General features: G+C 40.0%; 1 protein-coding gene across 3 annotated transcripts in view; it reads left to right on the top strand.

Moving 5' to 3' along the window:
- GLRB (glycine receptor beta) overlaps positions 1 to 23194 on the top strand; it is a 113863-nt gene extending 90669 nt beyond the window's left edge. For all 3 annotated transcript variants that reach the window (XM_056561969.1, XM_056561951.1, XM_056561960.1), the window contains exons 8-10: positions 13385 to 13537; positions 21164 to 21456; positions 22283 to 23194. In XM_056561969.1, coding sequence (XP_056417944.1) covers positions 13385 to 13537; positions 21164 to 21456; positions 22283 to 22579 — 743 coding nt within the window. In that variant the 3' untranslated portion in view covers positions 22580 to 23194. The remainder of the gene's footprint in view (positions 1 to 13384; positions 13538 to 21163; positions 21457 to 22282) is intronic.
- Positions 23195 to 24850: the final 1656 nt, after the last annotated feature.

Raw genomic sequence — 24850 nt, 5'->3', positions numbered from 1 at the left:
GTACAGGATACCAAGGCCTCTTTCTGTTCACATCCTCCTAAAAATTCCACTTGTTAAATATACTCTTCATAAAATATTTACAGTAATGATTTCTCCCAGCTACAGCCAGATTTATTAATACCTGACTATCCTTAGCGGGACCTTTATTACACATTTTCATGAATGCATGCTATTGCAGCCACTTATTGCAGTAAAATGTGTCTATATGCAAACATTAAGATGTCTGCACACCTAGCGTCATCTGGACTTGGAACGTGCCAACTCAAAGCAAAGTAGAAAAGAAAAACCTAAGTACAGTCCGTGCAGGGGGTGATGTGGGTCGAACCTCCCTGTATGATCTTTAGAAACCTGAGCATTGATCCTAACCAGCGTGTGTTTGGTTGTATTGCATTTCCAAAAGGTCAGATGAAGTTGTACAGTTTAAAAAAATAAAATAAAATAGATTTTCTGTGTCGGGCGGGGGGGGGGGGGGGGGGTTGTTAGTGTAGTTTACTTTCTGTGGTAGATTACTGCATATGAGCACCAATATTAAAATGTTTAGGGGGTTTTCTCATCCTAGACATAGATATGCCAAAAAGTTATATAGTTTATTAGTTGGGTATTACTGTTGTCTTGTAGTCTTAGTGTTAAGTTATTTGTGAAAAAAAAAGTTCCTTCCAGTTAACCAGCCCAGTATGACATACATGTACAGTACAGACCAAAAGTTTGGTTCTTCAAAGTAGCCACCTTTTGCTTTGATTACTGCTTTGCACGCTCTAGGCATTCTCTTGTTGAGCTTCAAGAGGTAGTCACCTGAAATGGTTTTCACTTCACAGGTGTGCTGGTGTGGAGGAGGAGGTGTAATGGTGTGGGGGTGCTTTGCTGGTGACACTGTTGGGGATTTATTCAAAATTGAAGGCATACTGAACCAGCATGGCTACCACAGCATCTTGCAGCGGCATGCTATTCCATCCGGTTTGCGTTTAGTTGGACCATCATTTATTTTTCAACAGGACAATGACCCCAAACACACCTCCAGGCTGTGTAAGGGCTATTTGACCAAGAAGGAGAGTGATGGGGTGCTGCGCCAGATGACCTGGCCTCCACAGTCACCGGCCCTGAACCCAATCGAGATGGTTTGGGGTGAGCTGGACCGCAGAGTGAAGGCAAAAAGGGCCAACAAGTGCTAAGCATCTCTGGGAACTCCTTCAAGACTGTTGGAAGACCATTTCAGGTCACTACCTCTTGAAGCTCATCAAGAGAATGAGTGGGCAAAGCAGTAATCAAAGCAAAAGGTGGCTAGAACCTAGAATGACTTATTTTCACACTTTATGTATATAATTCCACATGTGTTAATTCATAGTTTTGATGTCTTAAGTGTGAATCTACAGTTTTCATAGTCATGAAAATAAAGAAAACTCTGAATGAGAAGGTGTTTCCAAACTTTTGGTCTGTTCTGTACATGATCGGGATTTTGTGTAGCACAGGAGCTGTAGCCAAACATTCCCCTGCACCCTTTCAGGATTGGAAAAAAAACTCTGATCCTAGCATTTTAACACTTTCTGCACTGTAGAAAACACTTGCTAGAGCTGACTACTTTACACTAAAAAAAGGTCCACAGAGCAATCCAGTAGAGGCATTAATGTAATTTATGCTGAAATGTGCTATTACGGTACATTATAGTAATAATCCAAAAAAAGAAGGATTTAGTCAGCTCACTTCCTGCATAACTGTGTCTTACTTTAATTTGTGTACATACAAATATCAGTGTGATTCGGGTAATTGAACACGTTTCTGGTCCAAATGCAGATTTTTTTTTTTTTAGGATTCTCATACTGTGGAATGATTAGGTTAAAGTACAACTCCAATATGTTTGACACAGAGACGCCCTTCTCCTCATTCTCCGCCACTCTGTGTAGCTCGCAGCTGTGTTAGACCAATCGTCAGCACGAGACCAAGTGCCATAGAATTACATTATGCTAGGTCTTGCGCTGAAGAGGGGTTTTGCACTGCTATGAGCAGCAGGAAAAATGGTATCTAGGTGCCAAATTTGAAATGGAGATAATTTTAGTTACACAATTTGTGTAACTCTCCTTGATTTTAATAGGACTTACGCAAACGACATAGTCCAGCGAGCTACACTGTTTTCATAACACCATGGGTTACAGAAACAGAGTAGCCCACAGGGCTATGTGGTTTGCGCAACTCCCATTAAAATCAATAGGAGTTGCTCAATTTTTTGGGGCTTTCCTAACCACCTTCGGCAGCCACAAACAGGCTGGAGAGGGCCGTAAAAATCCAATTGACAAGGTGGGACACCCCTTTAAAGTGTACCTTCAACAATGGTCCAGCTGCAGGATATCTGTTTAAAATTCTGAGCATCTATTTAGCCCAAGACTTGCCCCAAGATTAAAGAGATCAGGAAGAGTCCACGTGGAAACACCAGCTCTCCAATCCCCTGTAATGTGCCCGGATCGGTGTCCAGCCAACACCAGCAACGAAAATGAAAGGCAGATGATCCAGCACTATTTCTATGCAGCTTTATTGAAAACACGGCACACAGGTAAAACCAGCCTGAACTCAGACGCGTTTCGAGCGCATGCGCTCTTTCTCGGTGATGTCACAGGTACTGCCAGGTGAGGTTAAATACCTTTTGTATGGGGGAGGGGAGGGAAGAATCCCATATCCCCACCTCTCTCTGGAGACCTGTGACACAGTTCACATTAGTAAGAACAAACAACATTAAAAAATATGTATAAAATCCAAAGATAGAACATACATGCAATAATATTACATAATTGTTCATACATTTATAAGATTTAAATGTCACGAAAGGGGGTTCGTGAAATTAGTACTTAAGCTTTTAGTAGTGAAACAGCAGTTCATGACGGACATTGAGACCCATCGGAGAACGGGTCCCCAGTGTGAACTGCCAATATGCTTCACGATCTGCCAATTTTTTCCTAATGCAACCCCCTCTCGTGCCCATTTTGACATGCTCAATAGCAAAAATTTGAAAAGTGTTTAATTTACCGGCATGTGCAAAGTGAAAATGTGCAGATGCAGCAGATCTCTGTCTTGCTGCTGTCAGTGTGCTGTCATTTAGATGTTCCAGTGCTCTAATTTTCAATTTTCTTGTTGTGTATCCCACATATTTTAAATTGAAATCTGTGCATTCTATCATATAAATTACATTACTGTAATTACAGTTTATGTAATTATTGATAGGGTACCTTTTAGTACCATCCGAGCTCTCAAACTGGGTCGTCTGTTCGACATACTGACAAGTTCGACACACTTTATGTCCGCACTTGAAGAATCCTTTCCTTTCTAACCAGCTGCTATTTCTTCTGTCCTGCGAAACGACCACACTTGGGGATAATTTGTCCCCAAGTGTGGGGGCCCGTTTGGACACTATTCTGCAGCCTTCTTCCAAGATGCCAGCCAGCGTTTGATCCTGTTTTAAATAATGTATATGTCTCTGTACTATGCTTTTAACCTGATTGAAGTAAGATGAATAGGTGATAGCCAGAACTTGTTTTTCGAATCTAGTTGGTAATTTATTGGCATTATTTGGGTTCAATAGATTATCTCTTTCTTTTTTAGCTACTTTTTGTTCGGCTTTTTTAAGAGTATAATTGGAATATCCTCTAGATTTTAGTCTTTGTTTTAATTCACTAGCTTGTGTGTTATATACATTTATGTTTGTACAATTCCTTTTTAGTCTGGTTAATTCCCCAACCGGGATCGCTTAGACCGTATGTGTGGGGTGATTGCTATCTGCTCTCAGGACCGTATTGCCCGATATGGGCTTTCTATACGTGGAGGTCTCAATAGTTTGGTTCTGAGATCCTCTCAACATTAAATCCAAAAAAGTTATACTAGTAGGATCCACATGATAGGTAAATTTTAAATTAAACATGTTATTGTTTAAGTAGTCCACGAACAGTGGCACGGTCGCGATGTCCCCCCTCCAAATAAGGAGGAGGTCATCAATGAATCGACCGTACCACTGTATGCTGGCCTTAAAGGGATTTTCATCTGTGTAAATAAATTGTGATTCCCAAAAAGACATGGTTAAGTTAGCAAGCGAGGGTGAATGTCTGGCCCCCATAGAAACGCCGCTTACTTGGACAAAAAAAGACCTGTCAAAAACGAAGTAATTACGGGACATGAGAAAACAGACAACCATTTTAATGTATTCACACAAATCAAGAGAGTAGTTGCTATAAGTAACAAGATGATGATCCAGGGTCCGCATGGCAACCGTCCATGGAATGCTGGTGTATAATGACACCACATCACAGGAGAGCCATGCGAACCCTGGGTCCCACGCCGTATTTGGCAGATCGTGAATCATATTGGCAGTTCACACTGGGGACCCGTTCTCCGATGGGTCTCAATGTCTGTCATGAACTGCTGTTTCACTACTAAAAGCATAAATACTAATTTCACGAACCCCCTTTCGTGACATTTAAATCTTAAATCTTGCATGTATGTTCTATCTTTGGATTTTATACATATTTTTTAATGTTGGTTGTTCTTACTAATGTGAACTGTGTCACAGGTCTCCAGAGAGAGGTGGGGATATGGGATTCTTCCCTCCCCTCCCCCATGCAAAAGGTATTTAACCTCACCTGGCAGTACCTGTGACATCACCGAGAAAGAGCACATGCGCTCAAAACGCGTCTGAGTTCAGGCTGGTTTTACCTGTGTGCCGTGTTTTCAATAAAGCTGCATAGAAATAGTGCTGGTTCATCTGCCTTTCATTAAAGAGATCAGGAGACTTATTTGGTGGGGATCTCATAGACTTGCATGTGACTTTAGGCTAACACATCTCCTGATCGCTTTAGTCTCTGGTTCTACAGATGCTGGGGACAGATTTCCTGCAGCTGGACCATCGTTTGCGGTACACTTTAATTTAGGATGTTGTATTTCAGTACTTGGTAAGGATAAAGTATCAATTGTTTCTTAATTCAGTCTGTAGTAATATTACCTAAAGTGTTTGTCATTTTTTTATTTTATTTATAATATTTCATATGTCATATACATGTCCTATACAAAAAAAAAAAAAAGTGTATCATAAAGTGATCCTGTATGTGTAAATAATCTTTATTCTGAGTGTTCTTAAAGGAGTACTCCGGTGGAAAACATTTTTTTTAACAACTGGTGCCAGAAAGTTAAACAGAATTGTAAATGAGTTTTATTAAAAAATCTTTACCCTTCCAATACTTTTTAGCAGCTGTATGCTACAGAGGAAATTATTTTATTTTTTGTCTTGTCCACAGTGCTCTCTGCTGACACCTCTGTCTGTGTCAGGAACTGTCCAGAGCAGCATAGGTTTGTAATGGGGATTTTCTTCTGCTCTGGACAGTTCCTGATACGGGCATCAGGTGTCAGCGGAGAGCATTGTGGACAAGACAATTTTATTTTTTTTTTTAAGAAAATAATTTCCTCTGTAGCATACAGCTGCTAAAAAGTACTAGAAGGGTAAAGATTTTTTAATAGAAGTCACTTACAAATCTGTTTAACTTTCTGGCACCAGTTGATAAAAAAAAAAAAAAAGTTTTCCACCAGAGTACCTTTTTTAATGCGTGTGCAAATTGATAATACCTAAAATATAGATTTTTATTAATCCTATGCAACCTTTGCATAGTTTCAAAACTGTAAATGTTACCCTCATCTACTATTTGTGAAACATATTTTATACCTTGAGAAATCCACCAATTTGCATCTGGGACAGTGCCAAATTCTGATAATCTTGTGTTATTCCATATAGGAGTGAAGATAGTGTTTCCCTTGATATTAATTGACCTCTTAAAATAGTCCCACCCCTTACTCACCACTTTGCCATATGAGAAGGATACTACAATTTGGTTTGATTCTAATGCTTCCAGCAATGCTATGCTTTCCATCCCCTGCTGAATACAATGAGGACCCACTATCGAATTCCTACCTTGGGCAATAGTCCTGATAATCTTAGCCAGAAAATACAGCTTAAAGGGTTACTCATGTGGGAAACTTTTTTTTTTTTTTTTTTAAATCAACTGGTGCCAGAAAGTTAAACAGATTTGTAAATTGCTTCTATTAAAAAATCGTAATCCTTCCAGTTCTTATTAGCTGCTGAATACTAGAGAGGAAATTATTTTCTTTTTGGAACACAGAGCTCTCTGCTGACATCTCCGTCCATTTTAAGAACTGTCCAGAGTAGGAGAAAATCCCCATAGCAAACAACGTATGCTGCGCTGGACAGTTCCTAAAATGGACAGATATGTCAGCAGAGAGCACTGTTCTCGTGATGTCAGCAGAGAGCACTGTGTTCCAAAAAGAAAATAATTTCTTCTGTAGTTTTCAGCAACTAATAAGTACAGGAAGGATTAAGATTTTTTAATAGAAGTAATTTACATATGTTTCACTTTCTGGCACCAGTTGATTTAAAAAAAAAAAAGTTTTCCATTGGAGTACCCCTTTAAAATTCGGTAAGGCCAGCCCGCCTTCCTCCTGAGGGGCAAACCAGTTTTCATATTTCATCCTTGCACGTTTTCTCCTCCATATAAACTTATTCAGGATTTTATGTAATCTCTTAAACCATCCCAAGGGAATCCACCCCGGGGAGGCATTGATATAGAGAAGAATCTGGTGTAAAACAACCATTTTTAGAAATGACAGATGATCGGCCATTGCCAAAGTAATCCTAGCCCATATTCCTATTTTCTTCTCTATTATTTTTACTAAGGGTTTGAGACTAAATTCTAGGTATTTATTGGGGTCTGTGGTGATAGTTACTTTAAAGTATTCCAACCCCTTCCCCTCACTGATCATTTTAAATGGGGTTTCCTCCTCTGCCAGCTGAGACGTTTGGGGGAGGATAAAATATTTAACCCGGAGTGATGCCCAAAGTCCTTAAGGCCTTAATTATTAGAGGGGCAGTTAACCGGGTCATGTACAAAAATGAGCAGATCATCTGCTTTTAGTAGCATCCGGGTCTCTTTCTCGCCCAGGGAGAACCCCCTAATTCCCTCTAACCCTCTGATCAAAATCGACAATTGATCTATATATAGAGCAAAAAGCAGAGGAGATTGGGGGCACCCCGGCCGAGTACCTCTTGACTAGGGATCGACCGATTATTGGTATGGCCGATATTATCGGCCGATAATCACGATTTTGGGCATTATCAGTATCGGCAATTACCTTGCCGATAAGCCGATAATGCTCCGCCCCCCGCACCGCCCCCACCGCACTGCGACCGCCCCACCCGCCGCACCGCGACCGCCCCCCTGACCCACCGCACCACGTCGCACCCCCCACCGTAGTGCTGCCCGGTATACCGGTATGGATTTTTGCCCATACCGCTATACCAGTCGGGCCCCTCCCCCACCCTCCTAGTCAATAAAAAAAATTAAACTTACCCGTAATGGGGGTGGTCCGGGCCATCCATCGTTCCTGTAGTGTCCGGGGGCGTTCCGGGTGAACCGAATCGGGCTGTCCTTCTTCTCCGGCGGTCATCTTCTCCACTCCGGGCAGGCTCCGGCCTAGTATTTGCATAGACGCCGCTACGCCGTGACGTCAGGTGCGTCGCTGCGCACGGGCGTCACTGCGCAGCGGTGTCTATTCAGCGGCGTCTATGCAGCGTACTAGGCCGGAGCCTGCCCGGAGTGGAGAAGATGACCGCCGGAGAAGGACAGCCCGGACCGGTAAACCCTTCACCCGGAACGCCCCCGAACACTACAGGAAGGATGGATGGCCCGGACCACCCTGATAGGTGAAGCGGGTGGTGGTGGCGGCGGCGGCCTATGGCACCGCAAAAGTCACTGCAGTGCATTGATTTAAAGCGCCCACTTTAAATCAATGATCTGTAGCGGTGTCGCGGGGGGATAAATAGCCGATAACTTATACCGGAATATCTGTATAAGTTATCGGCTATCGGCCCTAACCTCCACCGATTATCGGTATCGACCCTAAAAAAACGATATCGGTCGATCCCTACTCTTGACCTTACAACCAGTCCATACGGGTACTACCAAATGAGACACACGCCTTAGGGGCCTGATATAAGAGTTGGATCCAACTAATAAATGTCTCCCCCCAACCCAAAAGCCCTAAGGGCAGACCATGCATCAAGTGTCAGGATGTAGCGGAGGTCGCCCTCCCCCTTCTGTATTCCCAGGAATGCCCTCTCAATATTTGAAAACAATGATCTATGGGGGATTAAACCAGTCTGATCTTCTGCCACCATCCATCTATCACTTTACCCAACCTTTTCGCCAGAATTTTTTCAAAGATCTAGACATCTGAGTACAGATGGGATATCAGTCAAAATGAACCCACTTTAAAGAGGGTCTTTGTTTATTTATTTTTTTATTATTTTTTTTTTTTAAGATTAACACTATATAGGCCTCTGGGATAATAAATAATACACCTAGGCGCTTGTCAAATGGAGAGTGCTTTGCTCACTTAGCTGCTCTATCCTGTATGTTTCCCCGAAAAACATACAGTATTAAGTGATAGAAAAATTCCCCACTTATAAAACACTTAGAAGTACAGTATGGATGAGCACTTTAGTGAGACTATGTGATGTTGTGTTGTATCTGAATATTGCAACAATATATAACTTGTTATTGGCAGCAAAGTTACTAAGTATCCTCTGTGTTTAACTCACATTGATACCGGTATCTTCATGAATGGAATTGTTGAAGGGACGGCAAGCTGGGTGCGAATCTGGCCCTCTGGAAAAGGTTTATAGACAATATAATTTTTATCTGGGAAGGGGGGGAATCCTCTTTAGTTTAATTTTTAAAGGACATCAATGAAAATGAATTTTATTTGGATTTTACGGCTTCATACAGTTTTACCCAGGTAAATTTTTTAGATTTGAACATTCAGATTAAAGACAATAAAATTATTACCTACACATTTCATAAGCCCACGGATAGCAACAGCTATATCCAGCGAGATAGCTGCCATTTGCCCCTATAGCTGGACAATATCCCCAGAAGCCAATTTTTGCGACTGCGGCGAAATTGTACAGAGCTTGAGGACTACAAGAAGGAGGCAGGAGTACTATGCATCAAATTTGAGAATAAAGGGTATGATAAACAAATATTAACATCTACCAGTGAACAGATCGAAACTATAGATAGGGGAAAATTATTACTGATATAGAATAAAGAGAGAGCAATAAAAAAGGAGAATGAGGAGAAACAAATCTTGCATATACCGTTAATTACTACATACTCTAAACAAAGTAAAATGTGGAAATGCATAGTATTAAAACACTGGGACCTTCTGAAACAGGATAAGGTGATTGGAGATCGGGTGTCCAGTAAACCAGCATTTGTATTTAGGAAGGCTCGGAATTTGGCAGGCACAGTAGCACCAGCAATAAAAAATAAAAATACCATCCTGAAAAAAAGATTTAACTTTAGCACCCAAACCAGGATTTTATCCATGTAGAAAGTGCAAAGTGACAAAGAATAAAAACACCATTTTGTTCATACCAAATGAGGAAAACTCAGAAGTAAACCATCAGATCAAAATCCAAATGGGCTAATATACGGGATAAAATGCCCATGCAATAAAATTTATGTGGGACGTACCAAGAGACTATTGTTTAAACGTATTGGGGGAACATGACAATAGCAATATAACATAGAAAAAGGTTATGATGGACATCCTCTGTCAAAACATTACAAAGAACAGCATAACTCAAGTTTTGAGAATTCCATCTTTTTCGGCATAGAGACAGTGACCCCAAACTGGAGAGGGGGTGATTATATAGCACTTATGTCACGAATGGAAGGAAAATGGATCTTTCAGCTGAATACTGTGGTACCTAATGGATTGAATACAGACTTTGAAATGTTCGGATTTTTATGAGCAGAATACCAGCTTGTGGGAAATAATGTGCCGGTATTTGGAATATGTAGCTCTTGTAGCGTTTTTTGCAGCAATGTCACTTACCGTTAGTGCATAAATAGAAGGACAGGACAGAGGAGGGTATCCCTGACGAAGGAAGCCGCTAGCTTCCGAAAAGCTTCGGAGATACTCCCTTGTCCCTCATCGTGCCCACTAGTGACGTCACTCCACCAGGCACTCACGGATCTGCACACACCGGCGGGAACCAGTGAGGTAGAGGCGCCACCGACCTGTCTCCCTATTTTCTCTGGGTCCCCCCTTGCAATCCATCCATCCATCGGCATTTCCACAAGTTGGACTATACTGCATCACCATCCTACCAGACTACTGTACTATCATCCTCCCGGACTTCTGCAGAACGTTGCACCCGGACACTGCAGAGCAGTGAATCTTGCAGAAAAACCCTAAGAAACATCAGCAGAGCCGCGGATTTCAACAATTCCATTCATGAAGATACCGTTATCAATGTGAGTTAAACACAGAGGATACTTAGTAACTTTGTTGCCAATAATAAGTTATATATTGTTGCAATATTCTGATACAACACAACATCACATAGTCTCACTAAAGCGCTCATCCATACTGTACTTCTAACTATATAGGCCTCCATCATGGAATTCGGAAGTCATTCTGGCTCCAGAAAGTTAAACAGATTTGTAAATTGTGAATTCAGGTAGAAGAAACAGGCATGGTCGCACATCTACATATTGCATTTTGATCTAAAGGTACAAGCCTACTCGCCACGTCAAGGCCACCTAATTTGAGTGGGTCCCTAACCTCCCTAGCATAAAATGGCGTAGCACTGGGCGGTGACCACCACCGCCGCGACACCAGTGCCCACAGGGGGGGCGACCCACTGTCAGAGCAGCCCCAATGCTGCTCAAACTAGTCCATGGATCGCACCTCCCCACAGACACGGCGCCACGGCAGCAACGGATGCCGCACAGCACCACACTAGTGTGAACAAGGTGTTAAAGCTCACTTACCATGCGCTCCCAGTCAGACTGGGAGGCTGCTAGATTTGTAAATTACTTCTATTAAAAAATCTTAATCCTTTCAGTACTTATGAGCTTCTGAAGTTAAGGTTGTTCTTTTCTGTCTAAATCCTCTCTGATGACACCTGTCTCGGGAAATGCCCAGTTTAGAAACAAATCCTCATAGCAAACCTCTTCTAAACTGGGCGTTTCCCGAGACAGGTGTCATCAGAGAGCACTTAGACAGAAAAGAACAACCTTAACTTCAGAACCTCATAAGTACTGAAAGGATTAAGATTTACAAGTAATTTACAAATCTGTTTAACTTTCTGGAGCCAGTTGATATATGTAAAAAAGTTTTTGCCTTTAAGCCTAGGCAATCCCAGCCGCTCCAGAAAAGAGACCATCTCCACCTTATCTACCTGATGATCTCAGGCATACAACCTAGGAAAAAATTTGAGGAAGACCTTCGCCACCTCTTCCGTGTCATGTGTCAGAAGCCCCCGATCATCCTGAATCGAGCAAATCGGTCTTTTATTCTCTTGTACCTTAACTAGCCTTGTTAGTAGGTAGTTAGGTTCCCCCCCAAAAAAAATGTTTTATAACCTGCAAAAAATAGTTTATTTTGAGCCTTCCCTAGCAGTTTTTTTTTTTTTCAAAATTCTCTTGCGCTAATTTGACTTTTGATACATTTTCAGAGTTTGAGTTTTCCATAAGGGAACACTCCACCTCCTCTACTTTTTTTAAACTGTTAAGGACCCATACGTCATGAGTCCGCTCCCGTTCTATAACGCAGAGCCACGGCGTGTCGGGCCCGGCCGTTGGGACCCGTGGCTAATAGCTCGTGGCACTGATCACGGTGCCGCATGCTATTAACCCTTTAGACGCGGCGTTCAAAGTTGATCGCTGGTCTATAGTGAAACTAAAACGTTGCAGGTTAGCTCAGGGAGCAGTTCGGGCTCGCCATGGTGAAATTGCGGCAATTCGAACAGCTTACAGGACAGTCGGAGGGTCCCTACCTGCCTCCTTGCTGTCCGATCGCCGAATGACTGCTCAGTGCCTGAGATCCAGGCATGAGCAGTCAAGCAGCAGAATCATCGATCAATGGTTTCCTATGGGAAACCATTGAACGATGTAAAAGATCTGTGTGTGCAGTGTTATAGCCCCCTATGGGAGCTATAACACTACAAAAAAAAGTGAAGAAAAGTGAATAAAGATTATTTAACCCCTTCCCTAATAAAAGTTTGAATCGCCCCCCTTTTCCCATTTAAAAAAAAAAAAACTGTGTAAATAAAAATAAACATGTGGTATTGCCGCGTGTGAAAATGTCCGAATTATAAAAATATTTCATTAATTAAACCGCACGGTCAATGGTGTATGCGCAAAAAAATTCAAAAGTCCAAAATAGTGTATTTTTGGTCACTCTTCATACCATGAAAAAATGAATAAAAAGCGATCAAAAAGTCAGATCAATACAAAAATGGTACCAATAAAAACTTCAGATCACAGCACAAAAAGTTAGCCCTTATCCCGCCCCATACGCGGGAAAATAAAAAAGTTATAGGGGTCAGAAGATGACAATTTTAAACAATACATTTTCCTGCATGTAGTTATGATTTTTTCCAGAAGTACGACAAAATCAAACCTACATAAGTAGGGTATCATTTTAATCGTATGGACCTACAGAATAAAGAGAAGGTGTCAGTTTTTACTGAAAAATGTACTGTATAGAAACGGAAGCCCCCAAAAGTTACAAAATGGCGTTTTTGTTTTTTTTTCAATTTTGTCTCACAATGATTTTTTTTTTCGTTTCGCCTCAGATTTTTGGGTAAAATGACTGACATAATTACAAAGTAGAATTGGTTGCGCAAAAAATAAGCCATCATATGGATTTTTAGGTGCAAAATTGAGAGTTATGATTTTTAAAGGTAAGGAGGAAAAAATGAAAATGCAAAAACGTAAAAACCCCGAGTCCTTAAGGCGTTAATTAGCTAATTTTCCTCTTGCTTAAACCCCCTTTTCTTCTTTATAATTTCTCTCAATAGCAAACCCCTCAAAAACGCCTTCATTGTGTCCCATATTACATTCAGGCCCGCTGATCCCCTATTAATCTCCCCCAAATTTTTTATCTCCTGAAAAAAAAATTCATCACAATTCAACACTTGCAACCAAGCTAGCTCTTGAATTATGCCCCAAACTAATTTTAACTGCTAGTAGCGAATGGTCTGATATAGATCTGGGTTGACACACTATGCCCTTAAATTGTCCTGCTATCCGGTGGTTCCCCAAGAAAAGATCAAAGTGTTTCTGTCATTTACCGGTAGTTAAACTTTTGACTTGTCGTCCAGAAGTGAGACCAGGGGCATAATATATATTGTACATAAATTGTATAGTTCACATGTATAAAAACTGGTTTACAGATGCTCTGAAACGAACAATTGGTCATTTTTCCTCTAAAATAAGTTTGTCAAAATAGTTAAACTATACTAAGCACATTTATGTTGTTTTTTTTAAAGGCTATTACACCTGCGTAGAGGTCATCTTTACCTTGAGGAGACAGGTTGGATTCTATATGATGGGTGTCTATGCACCTACCCTGCTTATAGTTGTCCTTTCTTGGCTTTCTTTCTGGATCAACCCTGATGCTAGTGCTGCACGTGTACCTCTAGGTAATCTATATTAAAATGTATTGATATCCACCATCTGACTATTCATTCAGCAGTGTGTGTGTGTGTATATTTAACAAGAAGGCAAAGCTGTACTAGTTTATTTTTGGACATTGGTAAATATATTTTAGCATTTGTATATTTGTTTTGCCCACTTTACCATTATAGTAGTGGGAGTGAATAAAAGTTTCGTGCATAACTAAAAAATAGCACATCCTTATATCGGCGAGCTACCAAACCCTTCCTGTGCTTGCCTTCATTGCAATGTATAGTGAAATTCTGATTTCCAATTTTCTACTGACTTCCTAAAATCTACACTAGATCTTTATCTTTGGTTGGCCTATCTAAAAGTCATGGACTGTACAACATACCCATAGTAAAATGTTGCCATATTCTAGTTTATGAGATATGCATTAATTGGTATTGAGAATTGGTATTGAGAATTTTGCAGTACATTAATAACTCTGTTCATGTAAAACCTCTAACTTTCCTCTTACCGATGAAACATGACATGATGTAAGTAGAAAAAACATACTGTATAACATGTTGTTTTAAGGGACAGTGGTAATCCTTTCATCACGTTTTTATGACTATATTTTTCATTCTCAGATCATTCCATATGTTAAAAATTCCCATCTGTGTGTCTGACATAAGCTCTGTACATGTGTTACATCAATGTGCCACGGAAATCCATCACATGACCATCACTTATCATTAAGGAGTGCCAACCAATAGTAAGATTTGTATTATCCCTTATTTGAGTGAAATGTCACGCATTGTTTTTGTGTGTGGATTGTCATTTCCTAATTTACCAAATAAAATTTAAGACTACTCTTTCAGAATGGGGTTTGTTCACAGACCGCTGAACTACAGTTTAAAGAGAAGAACCAAAAGTGTGGCAAAGGATGGAGCCTAAGTGCTTTCAGTAATATAAATAAATACAGCCTTGGCCGTAAATGTTGGCACCCCTGAAATTTTTCAAGAAAATTAAGTATTTCTCAGAGAAAAGGACTGCAGCAAGACATGTTTTGCTATACACATGGTTATTCCCTTTGTGTGTTTTGGAACTAAACCAAAAGAGGGAGGAAGAAAGCAAATTGGACATAATGTCACAGCTAACTCCAAAAAATGGGCTGGACAAAATTATTGCCACCCTTTCAAAATTTTGGAAAATAAGATTGTTTCAAGCATTTGATACTCCTTTACTCACCTGGGGCGAGGTGTGGGCAATATAAAAATCACCTGAAAGCAGATAAAAAGGAGAGAAGTTCACTTAGTCTTTGCATTGTGTGTCTGTGTGTGCCACACTAAGCATGGACAACAGAAAGAGGAGAAGAGAACTGACTGAAGACTTGAGAACCAAAATTGTGGAAAACTATCAACAATCTCAAGGTTACAAGTCTATCTCCAGAGATCTAGATTTGCCTTTGTCCACAGTGCGCAACATTATCAAGAAGTTTGCATTCCATGGCACTGTAGCTAATCTCCCTGGGCGTGGACGGAAAAGAAAAATTTATGAAAGATGTCAACGCAGGATAGTCCAGATGGTGGATAAGCAGCCCCAAACAAGTTCAAAAGATATTCAAGCTGTCCTGCAGGCTCAGGGAGCATCAGTGTCAGCGCAAACAGTGTCGATATTTAAATGAAATTAAACGTTATGGCAGGAGACCCCCACTGCTGCCACAGAGACATAAAAAAGCAATACTACATTTTGCCAAAATGAACTTGAATAAGCCAAAATCCTTCTGGGAAAACATCTTGTGGACAGATGAGACAAAGATAGAGCTTTTTGGTAAAGCACATCTTTCCACTGTTTACCGAAAACGGAATGAGGCCTACAAAGAAAAGAACACAGTACCTACAGTAAAATATTGTGGAGGTTCAATGATGTTTTGGGGTTGTTTTGCTGCTTCTGACATTGGGTGCCTTGAATGTGTGCAAGGCATCATGAAATCTGAGGATTACCTATGGATTTTGGGTCACACTGAACAGCCCAGTGTCAGAAAGCTGGGTTTGTGTCCGAGATCTTGGGTCTTCCAGCAGGACAATGACCCCAAACATATGTCAAAAAGCACCCAGAAATGGATGGCAACAAAGCGCTGGAGAGTTCTGAAGTGTCCAGCCAGGATTCCAGATCTAAATCCCATTGAACACCTGTGGAGAGATCTTAAAATTGCTGTTGGTAAAAGGCGCCCTTCCAGTAATAGAGACCTGGAGCAGTTTGCAAAGGAAGAGTGGTCCAACATTCCGGCTGAGAGGTGTAAGAAGCTTATTGATGATTATAGGAAGCGACTGATTTCAGTTATTTTTTCCAAAGGGTGTGCAACCAAATATTAAGTTAAGGGTACCAACAATTTTGTCCAGCCCATTTTTGGAGTTTGGTGTGACATTATGTCCAATTTGCTTTTTTTTCCTCCCTTTTTTGGTTTAGTTCCAATACACACAAAGGGAATAAACATGTGTATAGCAAAACAGGTCTTACTGCAATCCTTTTCTGTGAGAAATACTTCATTTTCTTGAAAATTTTCAGGGGTGCCAGCATTTATGGCAATGACTGTATGTGTGTGTATGTATGTATGTGTGTGTGTGTGTGTGTGTATGTATATATATATATATATATATATATATATATATATATACTCATATGGATGCATTAACCATTTACTTTCAGATACATAACTTTAATTTTTTAAATATTTTTTTCACTGCCTCAAATTTAGTTTCATATCCTCTGTCCAAGCCTCCCTCTTTAGATGATTATCCATTAAAGCAGTAACCACTCTTCATTTTTTAATGCACAGTCACACAGGGTACATCCGCAGCGTATCTGACACTGCAGATGCGCTATCGGCAGTCACAGAGGATGTGTCCGGTGTGACCGTGCCCGTGATTATTTTAGCTTTCACCAGAGTTTGCATTCCAGGTGTCATTTATACTGTATAATATAAATCCACTTGCTTTTTGATATATGAAAATAACCTTTAAAATGTTAACACGTTTTAAAGATGTTATGCATTTAATGGTTTAAGAGCCCCAACCTTTATCTATGTGCCATCATAATTACTTTTGTGCTTTGTAACATGACATATTGCATGCCCCAAAATATACATGTCACCAAGACAACCCTGTAAGGAGGAGGTTGGCTTTTTTATGTTCTTATTTGCCCACTTGTTTTTTTATTATAAAATTGTCCATAGAATTTTCCTGAGGAATTTTCCAATAATTGAAATGAATATTAGATTGGTCACATAGTGACATATAGTTCATAAGGTTGACTAAAGACCAGAGTCCATCAAGTTCAACCTATATGCCTATTGAGTCCCTGCTGAGTTGATCCAGAGGAAGGCAAAAAAAAACTCATACTAGAGGTAAAAATTCCTTTCCAACTCCAGAATAAATCCCTGGATCAACTATCTGTCCCTATAAATCTAGTATACATAACCTGTAATGTTATTACTCTCCAGAATCCAGGCTGATCATTTGTGATCATGAGTTATTAGCCAATAGTCCTGTAACCACACAGGACGGGCATCCCAAGTTCAACCAATGCAATTCAACCAATGGCACATCTTCAAAAAGTCTGTATGTTCTTTGTGTAGATATCAGCTGGATTTATCTTTCACTTTGATACTTAAAAAAAAAACATAGGGTGATGCCATAGTCTGTGTGTGAAAGATTATATGCAGTAAATCTATAGGGGACCATGACATACACTACTCAAAAAAATAAAGGGAATACTAAGATAACACATCCGAGATATGAATGAATGATCTAAGCATATGAAACTTTCATCTTTACATTGAATGAATGTGCTGACAACAAAATGACTGAAAAATTATCAATGGAAATCAAATTTATCAACCCATGGAGGTCTGGATATTGAGTCACACTCAAAATCTAAGTGGAAAACCACACTACTGGCTGATCCAACTTTGATGTAATGACTTAAAACAAGTCAAAATGAGGCTCAGTAGTGTGTGTGGCCTCCATGTGCCCGTATGACCTCCCCACAATGCCTGGGTATGCTCCTGATGAGGTGGTGGATGGTCTTCTGAGGGATGTCCTCCCAGACCTGGACTAAAGCATCCACCAACTCCTGGACAGTCTGTGGTGCAACGTGGTGGATGGAGCTAGACATGATGTCGGCTCATTCGGATTCAGGACTGGAGAACGGGTAGGCCAGTCCATAGCATCAATGCCTTCCTCTTGCAGGAATTGCTGACACACTCCAGCCACATGAGGTCTAGCATTGTCTTGCATTAGGAGGAACCCAGGGCCAACCGCACCAGTATATGGTCTCACAAGTGCTCTGAGGCTCTCATCTCGGTACCTAATGGCAGTCAGGCTACCTCTGGCAAGCACATAGAGGGCTGTGTGGCCCCCCAAAGAAATGCCACCCCACACCAATACCAACCAACCGCCAAACCGGTGTAATGCGGTAGTAACTTAATTATGAATTATGGTCATAAAAATATTAATTATGAAAAAAATTTAAATTATTAAAAATATCAAAATTATGACCTTGTGAATTGTAGACAAAGCCAATCAATACAATTCACATCTGAGTCCGACAATTTCCTCAGATATCAACAAGTTCTTTTCATGACAGGATGACATTAACGCTTAAGGATGTAGTTTTACAATATACAAATAATATACAGATATTATAAAAGTATGCAGATTGGTTATAAGGTTATAAACGTAAATGAGCAATAAACACAATGATATATGCAAATGAATATCAATTAGATATTAGTAAACAGTTCTACTTTTACTGTATGATGTGTTTAATCATCTCTCCGGACCACCGCATGCCTCTTATTTATGGTTGCTGAGGAGAGGACACTGGGGAGGGGGGAGGGAGTTTGTCTCTTTTTGGGTGGGTGGGGGAGGGGGGTTTTAGGGGAATGTTGGATTGTTTTATATGTTTTTTTATTATAAAATTTGTTCAATAAAAATTTTCTGATTTAAAAAAAAAAAGATATATTAGTAAACATTATAAGCTTGTTTGACTACATATAGTAGAACAATACATGTGAGTAGTGAGTAACTTGTTACAATAAAACAAAAGCTACTAGGTTCGGAATATCATATAAGAAAAAGGTTTCATATCACACTGTCCATAGGAACCTCATGATATCAAGATGGGCAATATCTAGCCATAGACATATCAATATGGAATGCTAAATACACTCCACCCCCCTTCTAACCAACTACATATCACATGACTCCATGAATGGGCAAATCTATCTAAGGATATAAACATGGAAGAACTATGATATACTTCCACCCCATTCTGGACTTTTTTTCTTAACATGACTTTGGTAAGATTATTAAGACAATTAAATAGCAATGATAAATGATCTTGCTAGACTATATTTTAGGAGGAAGAACTTGAAGCAAGTTTCCTATGTGGGAAATATACTCCTAGCAACGAAAGGAGTTCTATCAATATTTATAAGTAGTAATGTAATGCCTTGATAGATTATGTCTTGATTATTCTGCAGTTTGAAGGAAGTCTCACAATATCCTAAAACTATAATCTCAATATGGAGATAGTTAATTATTTTATTTTATTAATGTATTTGCCAATCAATCTAAATGGTATAATTCCATCCACATTATCCAAATTAGTCTTAATTAAATGGAATACCATTTTTGCGTCTCTTACCAAGTCTATGTAAGAACCTCGCTTTGGCTCTTAGGAAAGCTGAACGGTCTATCTCATTGTCATGGATAGCCATTGGTCTGGTACAGTGTGATCAGTCCGGCTTGCTGGGATCTCACATGGCTTTTCCACCTTGTTGGACCTCTTTCCTTTGTGTGGGAGAGAGTTCTTTGTCTTTCTTTTTCCCTTGTCTCTCTTCCTTTGTATCTTTTTGTTCTCTACAGTCTCTGACATCTGGTTTAACAGACTTTTCAATTTGTTAGAGACTCCTCTCCAAATTGGAATTCCCCAATGAATGTAGGTAGGGCGTGTACATATGGTAATGACTGTGACATCACTATATTACCCAGAATGCATTTATGGTTCGTGTAATGACAACCCATCTGCTATACTATTGTATAGGCAATTAGCATCATTACCATTAAGGATTAACTGTCAATAACTGGTCTTAAAACCACATTCCACACTTGAAATATGGAGCCCTAAATTATAAATTCAGGGATTATTTATGACATATATAAGTAATTAAAACCGGCATTCTCATAGACATCTTGGGGCCTACCTAGACATCCAAATTTATTGGAGAGATAAGAATACCATGGAGGTCTCTTTCACACAGATGTGTGAAAATCTCTGTGTCTAGTCAAATGGGTAATTAATTGTCAGTCAGAATATTATTCACAAGACTGGCTAACTAGCCTTGTACAAAGATTATCAAAGTCTATACTTGAGACCTTCCCACCAGGTCTTAGGAATGCAAACACTGAGCAATGCTCCCTGTGAGAATCATATATAAGATAATAAAGATATATATATATATATATATATATATATATATATATATATATATATATATATATATATTTAAAGAACTAATGTTCATTCGGATATGACATAATTATTTCAGTTTCTTTTACCTTGGGTGAATTGTAGTAGTGTCATCTAGAGAGTGTAACAAGCCCCCTTATCTGTCTTATAACAGCCATAAATATCTAAGGAGACAAGAAATATTCTTCTCCCAGACTGGCACTTGTAGAGAAGAACTTTAGAATACACTGTGGTCTATTTAGAACATACAACATGGCGGACACATCATGCTATTATTCTATTAAACATAGTGATTTATGTTTGGGGCCTACAATAAGTATGACACCGGTCATGCGGGAGGATGTTGCAGGCAGCAGAACGTTCTCCACAGCATCTCAAGACTCTGTCATGTCTGTCACATGTGCTCAGTGTGAACCTGCTTCATCTGTGAAGAGCACAGGGCACCAGTGCCGAATTTGGCAATCTTCGTGTTCTCTGTGGATGTGGGGCCCTCATACCACCCTCATGGAGTGTTTCTGACCATTCGAGTGGACACATGCACATTTGTGGCCTGCTGGAGGTCATTTTGCAGGGCTCTTACAATGCTCCTCCTACTCCTCCTTGCACAAAGGTGAAGGTAGCGGTCCTGCTAAAATGTGACAAGGGAGGGGGGAATGTGACAAGGGAGGGGGGAATGTGACAAGGGGGGGGAGAATGTGACGGGGGGGTGACAAGGGGGAGGAGAATGTGACAAGGGGAGGAGAATGTGACAAGGGGGAGTGTGACAAGGGGGGGGATATGACGGGAGGAGAATGTGACTGGGGAGGAGAATGTGAAATAGGCGGTGGGCATAAAATGGGTGGATAGATGTGAAATGGAGGCGATTGGACATGACATGGGGGGATTTCACCATTTTTTTTTATTATAGCGCATCCCATATCACAATCGCAATATTTAGGCCCAAAATTGCAATCGCACATTTTCCCCATATCGTGCAGCCCTAACTTAGAGTTACATTGTGTTGTTTAAGTGTTCCCTTTATTTTTTTGAGCAGTGTATTGGAGTCTATTGGTTTATCATACAGCATTACAGAAGCGATCACAATGTACATAACTGGAAATAAATTACTTCACCTTTTTGCATTTACTTTTCAGGTATATTTTCAGTTCTGAGCTTGGCGTCAGAGTGTACCACCCTGGCACAGGAACTGCCGAAGGTGTCCTATGTAAAGGCCATTGATGTGTGGCTTATTACTTGTCTTCTTTTTGGCTTTGCCTCTCTTGTTGAATACGCTGTAGTCCAGGTCTTCCTGAACAGCCCAAAAAGGATCGAAGCTGAAAAAGCCAAAATTGCCAAGGCAGACCAAGCAGAAGGAAAGGGGCCCAATGCTGCAAAAAAGAATACAGTGAATGGAACTGGTACACCAGTTCACATCAGCACACTGCAAGTATGTATCAGTGTGAAATAAATGACATTACCATTTAGACAACTGTAATCGATTTTTACAGATTGCATGGTGTATATTATCAATATATTTAATGTTAAAATCTTGATTTAGTTTATCATGTTTCACAATCAAAGTATTGTAAGTACCTGTAATAACATTTATGACTTATACAGTGTTGCAAAATGCTTTCTATTATAAATGATAAAAATGTAAATATATTTAAGTAGGTATAGAACAACAAGATTAGAATCCAGCAAAATATTTTCCTCCAAATCTGTGTGCCAGAAATATTTTCTTCATAATTTATTATGCACCTAACAGATTCTCTTAGTGGGGACCCGAAGTTTTATTCATTGATTGATATGTTGGGTACTAAAAGTAATGGAACCAATTAGAAAATAAAAAACCTGGGACCACTATAAAGGTATGCTATCAGTTGTAGTTTTTTAAGAAACTTGATGGGTTCTGTAATGTAGATACCGAAGAAATTTAGAAAAAAAATTTATAAAAAAAAAATATTTACTAAAATTATATTCTGGCTCATCAGGAATGTAAGAGGTTCACTGATTTCTAGAGATGATTTAGTAGTCACCCCTTTGGACACTGCTTGGAGAAGAATTGTTTACCCGTATAGGACTATTATTTATTTAAGACATTGTTTATATTGTATATTCCATACAGATTTATGTAGAATGTTTCTATTCACAATGTTCCCAGCTGCCATAGTCTGAATGTCAATGTACTGAGACATCTTAGAAAATTCAGTCCTTTTTTCCCAGCATAATTCTTGCTGTTTGATGTTTAACTTGCTGCTTATTATTCCCAGGTTGCAGAAACAAGATGCAAAAAAGTATGCACGTCTAAATCCGATCTGAGATCCAATGACTTCAGCATTGTTGGAAGCTTGCCCAGAGATTTTGAATTGTCCAATTATGATTGTTATGGAAAACCAATTGAAGTCAACAACGGTCTGGGAAAATCTCAAGCAAAGGCCAACAAAAAGCCGCCTCCTGCCAAACCAGTCATTCCATCTGAAGCCAAACGGATTGACCTCTACTCAAGGGCGCTGTTTCCTTTCTGCTTCTTGTTCTTTAATGTCATATATTGGCTAGTATATTTATGATGACTCTGATTCTCACTTTGAGTTCACAAAACAAGTCCCATTACTCGCACACACTCTTTAAAGCCAACCTGTGATCTTGTCTACATTTGCCAAGCAATATCTTACATTGTAGATGCCATGCAGTTGTCATGAAAATTGGCTTTTTTAAATGGAAGCATGACATCGCAATGTCTGAGCTTAAAATGATGTATATAAGTGTAAGGTTTCTGCTATAAACACAGTTATGAGTAATGCATACATAAACCCCAACCTCTACTGTTTTAACATGAAAAGTTATGAGATGCTTTAAAAAGAGATTTTTGCACGTTAAGCCTCATTCAGACCATAGATCAATATATGTAGTATTTAAGGTCAATCCATATTATTTTTAAAGAAAATTATATGCGTTTGGACTGCACTGTGTCCAGACTAAATGTACAGTTCTTCATATCATATATATAAATAATATAATTAATTCATAATTAAATGATTATAAGGCTCCTGTCAAGGTGTAAGATAATTGATCAAAGACTATTTTTTTGTAAAATAATCTATTTAAGAAACTGCGCTGTATCCTTTGCGTGAACTAAAAGTTAATGTGTAAAAAAAAAAGTCTATTAAAAACTGTAAATCGAATGTGTCTCAGCTGTAAGTATTGTAAGCTAAACAAATATAACCTGTATAGAATATATAAAATCTTTGTGAGCATAACCATAACACAAACTAGGGGCTCTTGCACAAGGAAAACTCATGTGCAGGATCTCGAGTCACCATATGCCTCAGTAATACAGCGCCCAATATAGCGTGCCACAGTTTTATTTCTCACTGATTCATACAAAGTCTGTGAAGACAGAATTATGTATGCCTCTATATAAAATATGCAGAGGTACAAAATGGGTTCATGGCTGTCTGTGAACACTATATTACAGAATTAAGTAAAAGATGGGTTACGGCAGTGTACCATAAGAAAGATGTAAGGAAGGATATATTGTGATAAAAATAAATAAATAATAATATATATATATATATATATATATATATATATATATATGTGTGTATGTATGTATATATATATATATATATATATATATATATATATATATATATATATATATATATATAAAAATGGCTGCATCTAGCCACTTTGTATGAACTTTAATTCCTTTATTACAATGTTGCATTTGCCTTTTGAAAAGCTACCACATGGCCTAAGTGCAATAGAAAACTGCACTTATCACTGCATTAGAATTACAGTGGTCCCTCAACATACGATGGTAACCCGTTCCAAATGAACCATCATTTGTTGAAACCATCGTATGTTGAGGGATCCGTGCAATGTAAAGTATAGGAAGTTATACTCACCTGTCCCCGCCGCTCCAGACCGTCATCGCTAGCCACCGCTGCCCTGGATGTCACCCTCCATTGCTGTCGCCGCGTCCCCGTGGTGTCCCCCGACGCTCCAGACGTCTCTGCTTCTCCGGGATCGTCGCTCTCACGTCGCCACCATCATGTCACTACACACACCGCTCCTATTGGATGACGGGATGGCGTGCGCGGTGACGTGATGACGACGATTGAGAGGGCCGGCGATGCAGGGAATCCCGAAGAGGAGCTCCGGAGCCCCGAGGACAGGTAGGAGACTATCACCGGAGCACACGGGGCACCGCAAACTGCTATCCGGAGGCGTCTGAAGCAGTCTGCGCTGCCGAATAGCCGTTTATGAGATGGCCCCGACATACAAAAGCATCGTAGGTTGATGCTGCCTTCAACATGCGATGGCCTCTGAGAGGCCATCGCATGTTGAAATTATGGTATGTCGGGGGGTCAATGTATAAAGGTTTCCAATCTAAACATTCAGACTTTCTGAGCATGATCATGTGAAAAAGGTGTATAAGCTTAGAATGAGTAAGTAAAGATTTGTCTTTTTTTATAACCAGTGCAATGACTAAGGCTAGATAACCCCTTTAAAGGGGTTCTCCGGTGCTTACACATCTTATCCCCTATCCAAAGGATAGGGGATAAGATGCCTGATCGCGGGAGTCCTGCCGCTGGGGATGCCCGTGATCCCGTAGGCTTGCATTGAGGGGCGGAGCGTGACGTCACATGACGCCGGCCTGGTGGTCACCTGTAATCAGACCCGGAGCGAACACGCTCCGGGGACTGATTACAAACAGGGTGCCGCGTGCAAGATCACGGGCGTCCCCAGCGGCGGGACTCCCGCGATCAGGCAACTTATCCCCTATCCTTTGGATAGGGGATAAGATGTGTAAGCACTGGAGAGCCCCTTTAACT

This window comes from Hyla sarda, chromosome 1 (genome assembly GCF_029499605.1).
Source record: "Hyla sarda isolate aHylSar1 chromosome 1, aHylSar1.hap1, whole genome shotgun sequence".
Classification (NCBI taxonomy): Eukaryota; Metazoa; Chordata; class Amphibia; order Anura; family Hylidae; genus Hyla; species Hyla sarda.
The sequence above is the reverse complement of the archived record's forward strand: the minus strand, read 5'-3'. Positions and strand labels throughout refer to the sequence as shown.